Here is a 12,493-nt window from a genome sequence, read left to right on the forward strand (position 1 = left end):
CTCACGCTACGCCTTGGTCCAATTATTACAACGATCGTGACAGAAGATCCCACCAAACCAGGACCAAGCAGCGTGTTCACCAGGTGAAGGATTTCTGGACATCGGAAGGAGATAATGGAGGACAGCGACGACGACGACAGGGTTCGCGGCTACAGAAAGCACAAGGACAATCCCAAGTTTTTTTGTGGGGGGGGGGGGGGCACATGGAGCTGGTGACTGAGCAGAGGGAAGAGCCAGAGACTGTCAGGGTGGCAATGGCGAAGTTGGGAGAGAGTGAGATGTTGTGCAAGTGTGTTCTGCTCAACATCTGACCAGAGGATCCGGTTAGCAGTCTGGTGCAACCTGTGCCGGTTCCACGCTTCTGGCCTCAAGTGCGCTTCTCCAGTCCGGTACGTCATGTGTCTCCTCCTCGCACTCGCCCTGAAATGCGGGTCCCCAGTCCGGTGTGTCCTGTGCCAGCTCCCCGCACTTGCCGTGCGAGGTGTGTCATTGAACCGGTACCATTGATGCCGGTTCTACGCATCAGGTCTCCAGTGCGCCTCCACAGCCCAGTGCGTCCTGTGCCAGCTCCACACACCAGGCCTCCAGTGCGCCTTCACAGTCCAGAGCTTCTGGCGACAGTTTCCAGTCCAGAGCTTCCGGCGAAAGTTTCCAGTCCGGAACCTCCTGAGACGGTCCACGGTCCGGAACCTTCGGCGAGGGTCAACGGTCTGGAGCTTCTGAACACGGCGTGCAGTCCCGCTCCATGGCAGGAGTCTTCCTCTGCACCGATGTCCAGGCCAGGGCCGGTGTTCAGTCCCGCTCCATGGCAGGAGCCTTCCTCGGCATCGAGATACAGTCCAAGCACAGTGTTCACTCTGGGTCCATGGCTGGATCCGCGAGCTGAGCGGGTTCTTCGTCCCGCACCAGAACCGCCCCCGATGCTGGTGGGATGAGCGGGTACTTCGTCCCCCACCAGAGCCACCACAGACACTAATCACCTCCCTTACCCTCCCTATTTTGTTTCAGGTTTTGCGGCTGGGGGGGGGGGGGGTACTGTCACGCCCTGACCATAGAGAGCTATTGTTTCTCTATGGTGAAGTAGGTCAGGGTGTGACTGGGGGGTATTCTAGTTTATTATTTCTATGTGGGGTTCTAGGTTATTATTTCTATGTTGGTGATTTGTATGATTCCCAATTAGAGGAAGCTGGTAATCATTGTCTCTAATTTGGGATCATATTTAAGTAGTTATTTTTCCCACCTGTGTTTGTGGGATCTTGTTTTTGTGTAGGTGCCTATTTCCACTTCACTGTCTTCACGTTTCGTTTGTTCATTTATTGTTTTTGTATTTTGCTAAGTTTCACATTATAATAAAGATGTGGAACGCTACTCACGCTGCGCCTTGGTCCAATTATTACGACGATCGTGACACCTCAGCACAAGGTGAACCTGTGTAATGATCATGCTGTTTAATCTGCTTGTTAATATGCCACACCTGTCAGGTGGATGGATTATCTTGGCAAAGGAGAAATGTTTACTAACAGGGAGGTAAATAAATTTGTGCACAAAATTTGAGCTAAATTATATTTTTGTGCATATGGAACATTTCTGGGATCTTTTATTTTACCTCATGAAACATGGGACCAACACTTTACATGTTGCATTTATATTTTTGTTCAGTGTAGAATCCACATGAATGTAGAAGTGTTTAGAAACATATTCTATTCTTATTTACAATAAAAGTGTCTCCAGAATGACACAATACATAATGTACCATTCATTTCTGACCGTGAGTGTTAGTAAAGAAAGTGACTAGAGATAGTGAGGTTATGCATGTATATTAGTACAGATATACAATGTAGTGTCTGTGAGGGGGTCTAATCTATTTGTGTACATGTTTGTCCGTCACTTGTATGTGTAGGCCTACTATAGTGACAAGCAGCATGATGCAGAAAGGGGTTGTTTCTCAGAAACCCTCATTTTGAGAGTTAATTAAAGCTGTGTGGGTGGAGCCTCACAGAGCCTGCATGTGATAGTAGGACAAGGGCACTTAGGGGTACAGTTGTGTAGTGAAGGGGGCAGCATGAACCTGCCTCCTCTACTCACTCTCCTCCTCCCTCTTGATGCTCTCTTTTAACGACCCTGGTTGCTTAGCTCGCTCCTTCATTGCCTGTTTCATCCATCTATCTGTCTCCTTTGAAACAATTTCCCACAAATATTAGTTTTTAGTTTTCCTCATCTCTTCCATGTTCTCTACTGTCCTTTTCTATATTGTCCCTCTCATTTAATTTCTCCTACCCCCCTTTCCTCCCCCCTCTCCCTTTAGTGTAGTGTTTCTGTGTCACTGTGTCAGAGCTGCTTAGTGGTTTGACCTGGCACTGGCCCTGTTCTGGAGCACTGGGTGCCCCCTGCCCACGCCACCGGGCAAAGCTCAGACACCACCGCCACCACTCTGCCTACTGCATCAAGGGGTAAGTACATATCTCTCTTCTAGGATGTCCAGTTCTAGCGAAATATGAAAATGGGGTTGTATTTAGTAATTGAAGTCTATGGGTGTCCATCCATGTAGAAGAGTAACAGTATGGGCAAAAAGGACTATATCCTCTCGCCATAGCACGTTGACAGAGTTACAGGGAGCTGTAGTTGGATATTAAAATGCAGGTGCCGTTCGTTAGATAGTTCTGTTTTAGGTCACCATTCAGGGGCTTTTCTCCGAACAATACCAGCGGTGTGCCAGCAAGAAATGTGTGTGAGTCACAGGAGTGGCACAGTGTGTGTTGCCATGGCATGCTGCGGCTTTGTGCAGGGTGTTGGACTCTGTACTGGGCAAGAGGTGGCTGTCTGAGAGAAACTGAAGCTGGGTGTTGTTGTTTTAGAGTTGATTGCTTTCCTTGAATCAATACTCCTCCACTGTCTTCCTTACAAGGGTTTGTTTGATTATAGTCATGGCCTCTAAAGGAGTCTCACATGGTGGTTATTGTGAGATTAACATTAAAGGTATGATGGACAACTTCTCTGTTTGATATTATAACTATAGATATATGAAACGAATCAAAGTAACCGAGGCTGGGGTGTGGTGAGCGAAGGTCCTCTAAGGTCTCACATGGTGGTAACTGCTCCGTGTGAGAGATGGACAAGTTATGGAGGCCAAGTTGAAATTGATCTCCCTCCCTGTTTCACAAATGATGTTCCATCTATAGATATATGAAACAAGGATAGAATGATGAGATTCATGGTCCAATTACTCACTTTTCTAATGTATAACAACAGCAAATCAAATAGTTTTATTAATGGACATAGAGTAACCCAAGTTACGTTTTTTCTTTTGCATGATTAAATAGCACAGAACAGGATGTAGACCAACATACTGTGTATGAAGGATTAAAAAGACTAAATAACCATGATAGGCCCTGCCCGTACCATTATTTCTGACAGCATAAGAGGGAGAGATCTGTTTTGACTGAAATATCTATGGTGTGAAATTACTAGGTTGTCAGAATCTTCTCAGTTGTTTTGTCCTAGCAGCCTTCAATCTATGTGCAATTATAAAAAATGTAGCCTACTTTTGCGTCATTTTGTCAAATATGTGATAGCTACTGGCTAAATAACAGTAATAATCAAGTCTTGATGGTCACTTTAAATGGGTTTGTCTTAACAATATACTGTGCACAATGCTATGCTAGACATGCTGGTAGCCAGGGCGTTATAATTTGAGACCACCGCCCTAGATCTCCTGCCCTCCCCCATCACAACCTGTCTTTGTCACCACGTGGAGATGAGAACGCTCCCCAGGGTGGGGCAGTGGTGGGGCATGTTATTAGGGGGCGAGACGCTGCCTGGGAATACCCATTAATATGAGCACAGGTGAAGATTGAGAATGAAATGAGAATGAACTAGTTGAGTGATTAATCAAGACGTAATTATATTTTGTGTGAGAATAATGAGCCCCATAGATTTCTTTAGATTTTCTCCAGCCTCAGATCTCTCATTGTTTGCATCCTTCCGGAATGAATCCTCCTTGTTCACCTACATGGATGCCCTTGGTTTCTATATGTCATTACCAGAGGGAATGGGAAAGTTAATGAATATATACTGTATGTGATGGTGTGTATGTTCCTCTTCAATGTCGTGTTCTCTTGCAGGAACCCTGCTTTGAGCTGCAGCGGCCCGTGGCTAACCTGTTATGACATGGTGCAGCGTCCTCTGACCCCCCCCATGACGGGGGGGCTACTGCAGGGGTACGGAAGGCCCCACAATCACCCTATATTTTGGAGGGAAATGCTAACTGACACCAGCCCATGGGAATGTCCACTGGAGGTAACCCCTTCACAACCTCAGTCTGACCTCTGCAAGGGAGTGGACACAGGAGAGAGACACACATAGATACACAGCCACTGATATATTAGCCAAGCCAAAATGACTTAATATTAATGATGCAACTATTGTTAATTATAGGACATAACACTGAGAGAAATGCATCTGCCAGCACCTCTCTGATTCAAAGGGGTTGGGTTAAATGTGGAAGACACATTTCAGTTGAATGCGTTTAGTTGTACAACTAACTAGGTATCCCCATTTGCCTAAATCTTCTCTATTGGTAATAAAAACATCATGATCATCAAACATCTACACAGTTTATTGTAAGACACTATTATATGGGCATACATTTCTTTACCAACTATATAGTCACATTTTTGTTTCGACTATTGCTGGCATTTAATTTGGCTTTCTGTTTCCACTTTCCAGGGATGTGACAGATGCTGCCTGATACCTGTGACCTTTGCCTTTTCCCAGCATGACTGATTTCCTCTGGTGTTCAGAGTGGACTGGAGCTTTCTAGCACCATTTTAAATCAGTTATGTTGAAGGGGCATGGCACCTCTTAGTCAACACAGAGAGAAAGGGAGACCTCAGCCATCAAACTGTTCCTGCTATCTCCAGAATCTCATGTTATGGCAACTCTGCCTAGGGCTAGGTAGATGTTTTCATTTATTTATAGAGGGGCAGAGATATGCGTTACTGGTCTAACATTTAATTGAAACGGTTACATTTAATGTCACAACAATTTTGGCATGGAGAAAATGGAGTGGATCAAAGCATGTGAGAATCTGTATGCTAATTGTGTGACAAATCTGACTAGTGGTTTCTAACTTTCTTTCTGTTTCTGAATTTGTTTAGTTATGGTATTCACTGCATGTCGTGTTTTTCTTCCAGTAAGCATTAGGCTTTCTGTCTTACTCAGCCTGTAATGTAAGATGACTTTCTCACCCCCCTCGCTTGTCGTCTCTCACTAATGTATTTATTCTGTTACATTTTGACTAGTGATTGGTTTGGGATTAACAGGGCGAGTTTGGGCGCGCAGTCTTGGTTAATAATTAGACTGGAACAGACACACACACATCCTGTCAGATGGAGGTCTCTCCATCTGACAGGATGGGAGACAGTGAGAGAATGATTGAGAGTCAGGAGAGCTTTTGTATTCTCTTCCAACAAGGGGAATCAGGTGCTACCCGCAGCCTGGCAACCATCACCTCTCTGTGGGCGTAACAACAACCCGCTGCCCCTAGAGTAACAGGGCCCTGTGGAGCTGCTGAGAGATGCAGTGTCTCTACACTGACCACTGATGTGAAACAGAGGCGTTTCTCTGTTTCATAAAAACAGCCCAGCAGCAAACTGCGCACACACACAAAGCCCCGCACAGCAGCTTTCATCACCTAATACAGAGGTAGGTTTTACATATTAGCTATCTGTTTGAATTGGTGAGGTCCTGTCACCTCTCTATTTCATGTGATAATGAGCACAGTGTTAAATGAGGACCGAACAGCTAGGGATCTGATTGTGTAATTCTTCCTGTTGACAGGAGAGATGAGGGAGTGTATGATCTCTGATGTGTGATTACTTTGATGTTTATCTTTGTTGCTGTTACACTGGGTATAGATTATAGAAGACAGATGAGTTGGAAATTACAGAAAATAACTAATACATTCAACCAAATACAAATAATTTGGTGCTGACTGAGGACTCCATCCCTGTGCCTGTTCAGCTTCCCTGTCGATATGAGCACACAGGGTATTGAGACAGATGTTCTGGGGCCCAGTCACAGCCTGTCTGAACCAAACACTGGGGCTGGAACTGAACAGGACTACTGCCTCTACCTGCACAGGTACTGGATGTCTGTGTGTTTCTTTGGGTTTAAGTAAGCGAGTGTAGATCTGTATGCTGCACATACAGTATATTGGAACCATATGCATACTGTGTGGATGTGAAATGTTCCAATTATATCTGTTTACTTACAGCTATTTTTTTCTTTTTTTCTTTATTATTAAGTATTACAAAAAACACAAGGAAGGGGTAACATTCAAGCATTAGAACATGAAGGACAAACAATACAGCATCAAGACACTATCAAACATGTATGAGTCTTTCCGCAACAGAGCCATCCTTATGTGTGAGGGTGCGTGTGCATGATGGTGATATAAAATATATGTTTAGTTTCCTTTTTCATGATCACAATCTTGTGAAACCCGAACCCTCCAAGATCCCCCCACAGTTCCCCAATAGCTTCCCTCAACCATTCGAGACCCCTCCCACAGCAACCCCCCCGGAAAAACAACAACAATTAATTCCATTCCCGACCCCCAAGAACCCCCCAATGCACCAACAACCAAGAGAATGAACTGAAGAGAAAAAAGGAAAAGACAGAAGAAAAAAGCAGAGAACAATGCAAAAAAATATATATATAAATATATATATATATGTATTTAAAACAAAGGACATCAAGGACAACTGAAATCATAACAGCAATGCCAACTGTATATGTTTGTGTGCATGTCTGGCACTATTACATGTATGTGTGTGTAATAGTAATTATTAGTGAATTAGTGTTTATGGGTGTGAATTGTATGTCTTCTCAGGTCATTTTTTCAGAATGCATTAATCTCTGTAGGAATCATACAATCCTCACAACACTGCGCTTTTATATAATGTGGGCAATATAATTGGACGGAAGTGTTTGTTTGTGTGATGCAAAGTACGGGTTGACATACTGAGGGCATGGTGTGTGTATGTGTTTGTTTGATCAGCTGCTGTCTCTCGGTAGGCTCTTCGGGAAGGAGACAGCTGAGTACTTCCTCAACCCATCTCCTGTCCACACTTCCTCACCCACCTGGTACACACAACTGATGAAGAACATGGGAGGTAACTGTTATAATATAAAAGTACATCTTCCCTTTTAGGTGACAATGATGTATGCAAATGAGGAATGCAAATGCACCCTTTTTTGGTGGCGAAACTGGTTGGAATGTTTCCAGAAGGCATTCAAGTGTGTTCTAACTGGAGCGGGAGGAAGTGGTACAGCCCGGCTAAGCAAGCACTGTGATGTCCACCATTTCACCTTTCTGAAATGTCCCATTATCTAGCCTAGTGGTTCAACAGACTAATTCCCACTGCTAATGTATTTATTGCCATCTAGTGTCTTGCAGTGTGTTGTCTGTAGCTTTTCATGTGACCAATGTGCCTCTGTGTTATGTATTTATTGTGTTGTGTAGCCAGAACTAACCCTCGGAGCCTGGTTCCTCTCTAGGTTTCTTCCTAGGTTCCTGTCTTCTAGGGAGTTTTTTGCTAGCCACTGTGCTTCTGTCTCTGCATTGCTTGCTCTTTGGGGTTTTAGGCTAGGGATCGTTAAAGCTCTTTGTGACAACTGCTGATGTAAAAAGGGCTTTGTAAATTACGTTTGATTGATTGATTGTGTGTCAGATGAGGTGAGTGCTGAGGCCCTGTGGGACACCTTGAGAGAACACTCCACCAGACGACTCAGAGACCTAGAGGAGGAGGAGGAATCTGAGTCTCTTGAGGTCAGGCTAATTATTCATTACCCTGGCTAATAAGTACTAATGAGTAATGCCCCTGAGCGGTTCCTGGTCAGGGTCACATTGTCAGCAAAAGTCAGGGATAAAAATGCAGAACAAAATATGTTTGAGGTTGATATTTCTCATACACAGCTATGACTTCACTTTCCTGTCCCTTTGTCCACAGTTGGTGAAAGTCTCTGTGGACCAGGATGGACAGAGAGAGCGGGGTCACCTACGGCACCTGGCAGGGGTCAGGTATATGTTCAACCTGGCCCAGCTCCACCAGGCTTACTCTGCCCATGTTCTCTACCTCAACAATCCAGCTCTGCTCCTAGATGACCTGGAGGAGCTTGAGGGACCACATAGTTACCTACGTATCTCACAAATAAACAGGTGAAGGGAAACCTAGCATTATTAAATAAGCATTAGCTATTACTATTGGTAATATAACTACTGTTATTGTGTTATTAAATGTGCTTATGCTGTGTTATTCGTATTGTAACAAAAATCCCTTTGTGTCAGTGAAATTTGAATTTGTGTGTAATACGGGGACAAATCTTCCACAAGAGGGCAGTCCCAGATTAAGAGGATGAATGTTTAGTTGAATTTATGCTGTTACTTTTCACTTTAATATGACAAGCTGTACTTTCAGAATTGTATTTCTATCATTTCCACTAATAGTTTTCAACAAATAGTCATTATTGTATTTGTGAAACTGTGTATTATTCTGTGAGTTTGTAATTAAAAGTGACACGTGGCAAGTCTAATTGATTGAATCATTCAATGTCCAAATGAATAATAAGTATTATCAATCAAAATCCCCATATTGATCCTAAATGTAATCTAAGTGGATACCATAAACTGTCAGCTGAATGAAAAGAGCTATGAAGCATCTTCACTCAAGTGCATTGCTTTATACTGTATGTTTGTGTGCTTGTATGGTTGGACATGGAAGAGTGTGTGAGTGTGATTGTGCATCCATGGCTGGAACCTGCAATATGTCAACTCAGCACTCTTCAATGACCTCTGACCTCTGTTATAGACACATCATTGAATCCTACTCCACACTGCTCCGGTTCTCAGGGCAACGAGCCTCCATACAGACCAGGCTCCTGATTGGTGGTATGCAGGCCCAAAGGATAGACACACTAAACATAAACGTCTGATTGCAGCCAAACACGATCAGTATGAAAGCAAGAAGGTACTTTAGATTTCACAGTGGTTAATTTTCCCTTACCATGGCCATGCATCAATCACCTGGAAGAGTACAGCTCTGTGAAATTACAGCCCCAAAACCCACAATTTGACACCTGAAGCAGGAAGGAAGATGGATGGTGGGAGAGGGGCGTGTGTGATGGTGTCCGTCCATCATTTATTAACTGTGCCAATGCTGCCACTGACTTCATGGAAGTGTGGAATTCAGACCTATATAGCCCTGAGCCCACAAATCCTAAAAATACACTAGATAATACAAAATATAATAAATTTTGCAGTCCTATGGACTACTGTATGTACAGTGCAGTTATGCACGTTACTGACAAAAAAGCAATTTGACCCTCAAAAAACAATTATTTAATTGACCCTCACAAACCAAACCCATAAATCCATGATTTGCCCTCACCTGTCACATTAACATATTTCTACACCTAGTGTGGAGGGGAATGGAGGATGAGGTATAATTATAACAATCCCTGGTCCAGCTAGACAGGGTCTAACAGCCCTCTCTACCATGTTAGTGTTATGATGAGGGGAATCCTTTAGTGGGATGGAATGTGAGGTATGCCGGGGCAGGACTTGGTTATGGATCTGAGTGTTGTATTTGTCTGCAATGGGGACAACTCCAAACCCAATACAATAAATCAATACAGTAATGAACAGCAAACGACATAACAGATTTACCACACTACCCATCCCCACACAATATCACCCCCATCAGCCCCTTGAACAACAGACTGCTCTCTTGTTCCTGTGCTCAACAGAAGTCTGTTTTCTGAGGTTTATCTCCCAGTCAGATTTGGCCGGCACCAGATAATGAGCTTGTTGATGGCTTTTGTCATCATCATTCTATAAAGATGTTTATATTCCTCATAACAAAATACCCAGCTGCAGTACCTACAACAGGCTTGCATGGAGGCACTAAAAAAACAAATACAAAATTATTTCTGACAAAGGAAATGACACATAACCTAACTATTAAGAATTATCACGGGAAATGAATTAATGAAACATGTTCAACCCCCCTCTTATTTCCATTTCTGATCCTAAATGTGTAACGACTGGGCATATACGTGTCCTGATCAGAGTTATTGGAGAGGAGCGGGAAATCAATATTTGTAGAAAGATTACAGACAGAGAGAGGCAGATGGGAAAAGGAGCAAGTGACTATTACGGGAAATTATAAGAAACTAGGTATAGGGAATTGCAATGTGTATCAAACAAACCGAGCCTTTGACCTTTTTCGTCCAAGTTTAACTTTGATCTCCTGCACGATAAGGTAACATTCTGTCGTCATAACGTTAGCCTATAACCTACCAGCGACCTGACTGAAAGACCTCGATGTCGGGGGTTGAACGGTGTAGTACTGTAGCCCAGTCAGTGTAGCGTCGGGGTGGCGCCCATACCTAACAGAAACCTACCTTGTTTGTACAGTAGGGTAGGCCTACATATATATATATATATATTAATTTTGATAACCGCTGGTTTCGACTCCTCCTCCTTTCCGTACAGTACTGGACTGCAGACCAAACTGTACACAGGACTCATACAGGTAGTCGAGGCGAGCAAGGAAGCAGAGACAGTGGATCAGAGAAGTTGTGAACAGGTGAGACTACTGCACATTTTTACCTTTTCGTTTTAGCTGTAGAATTAAACTTCACTGCACTCTTTATTTCTCAAACACTTATCGGTCATTTATGGTAATACATAATTGCTGTATTGCGACCGTTTATCCTGACCTGTGTTTGTAGAACCCTAAGGAAGTGTACAGAATAGGATATAGTGTTCTAAGTGACATTGATTTATGGGAGGAACTGTATCCTACTCGTTATAATCAATGTAATAACTTCCATAGTTCGCATCTAGTTTTCATGCAGATGGATATTAGGGAGCCTGTAACTTAGAACATAACACATAAAGTGATTCAACTTTCTATGGATAATCAGATATTGACGACCAGGAGCTGCGCAGGTATCTCCTCTTCCGTGGTCAAACATTGTCATCGAGAGATATGGGATGGAGGAAGATCATAGGCTAACACTCCAGCTCCCAGTCCTAACCCCTGGTCTGTTGACTGAGATTTTAGTAAAGGGAACAAGGCAAGTTGAGATACAAATGGAAGTCAAATTACAGTGGTTATGAAAATAATGACATTCATGACCATTCACTGAAGTATACAATTTTCCATGAGTTTGGTCTTTCGCTATACCCATTTCTAACTTCTTCCTTATATTTGCTGTCCTGTTCGCACAATACCTTGTTCCTGTTTTATTACTGCTTGACACTAGAGCAGCTCTGCTCTGTGCTGCGCATGGCCCTCTGCCACTCCACTGGCCACAGGGTCAGGGCGAGCAGATTACTGACACCATTTCACACATTCCACTGGGATTAGGAAGCTACTCAAATGAACATGGAAAGTGGGACCTCCTGTTCAATCACTTTCAATCACAGTAAAGATTTTAGATTGATTAGGGAATCCCCAATGTATATGTAGGACTATTCTATGACATGAGGCTTTAGCTGGAAAATAACCCTTATAAATCCTTCTTACTTTTGTTTGTTAACTGTGACACGAGCTGGACAAAGTTGACCATCACTCTTAGGTTTGTGGTCCCTGCAAATGTACCCAATCAATATCTAATGCATCATATGGCACTGTTTAGATTGCATGGCGACTCCAACTGAATTTTTCCCGCTGCTCTACCGTTTGCTACAGACTTCAGTCTGAGACTGCCATCATTGAAGTCATTTGTGGTGACATCAAAAGGAGGGGTGTTGTACAAAACAAAGTCATCAGCTATTGGATCATCTCTAACCAATCAGAATATCAAAGCCAATGACGAATTTTCAAACGCTGCTTTACCCACGTGTGTTCCGGCTCTGGTTCAACCCGGTTTCTGGGACCAATCAGACGGTCTAAAATGAATTTCCAGTCTAGAAATCGCCAGAGAGGTACTCAGGTACAGACTCATTGCGGAGAAGCCACTAACGTCCATGGGTGTGACGTAGCGTTTGGTTGGAGCAAGGAGTTTGGGTAGCCAGGCAACTGTTTAAACATCTGAAAGGTTTCCATGGTCTCTGTCTGTGGGCTAAGTTAGTATAGGTTTAATCAGCTCCTGGTTGTTATTTAGCACCACTGCTGTGTGTGTCACTAACCTAAGGGGTTCAAGAGATCTGCAAGTCTTGGCCCCGAGCAGCCCTGGGAGGGCGTCAGCCTCATCTCTCATCCCAGCCCGTCAGCACCTGCTGCCTCAGCCTTTGCCCTGTTCTGCTCTGAGGAGCTAGTGTGTGGAGAGGGGCCCCTTCCAAAGCCCAAAAACACTGTATCAATATGTCTTTGATATTTGAGATTCTCTCTGGGGTTGTGAGTCAAACCTAATCATGTTCCTTGACTGAAATCACCCCCTTGTTTCCTCCTGACATGGGACTTGGGACTTGTATTAGTGATTA

The 12,493-nt window shown here is 43.6% G+C and overlaps 2 protein-coding genes across 2 annotated transcripts in view; both read left to right on the plus strand.

Moving 5' to 3' along the window:
- The first annotated feature begins 5,474 nt into the window (after positions 1–5,474).
- si:rp71-17i16.6 (uncharacterized) lies at positions 5,475–8,595 on the plus strand. The gene is made up of 5 exons (XM_014145945.3): positions 5,475–5,703; positions 6,022–6,141; positions 7,078–7,175; positions 7,734–7,831; positions 8,013–8,595. The coding sequence occupies exons 2-5, from the start codon at positions 6,035–6,037 to the stop codon at positions 8,223–8,225; spliced, it is 516 nt and encodes a 171-aa protein (XP_014001420.2). The 5' UTR covers positions 5,475–5,703; positions 6,022–6,034; the 3' UTR covers positions 8,226–8,595.
- Positions 8,596–10,389: 1,794 nt separating this feature from the next.
- lamb2l (laminin, beta 2-like) overlaps positions 10,390–12,493 on the plus strand; it is a 57,490-nt gene continuing 55,386 nt past the window's right edge. Inside the window, exon 1 of the mRNA XM_082962081.1 lies at positions 10,390–10,649. The gene's annotated coding sequence lies outside the window, so the exon portion shown is untranslated. The remainder of the gene's footprint in view (positions 10,650–12,493) is intronic.

Source organism: Salmo salar, chromosome 15 (genome assembly GCF_965601325.2).
Source record: "Salmo salar chromosome 15, fSalSal1, whole genome shotgun sequence".
Lineage (NCBI taxonomy): Eukaryota > Metazoa > Chordata > Actinopteri > Salmoniformes > Salmonidae > Salmo > Salmo salar.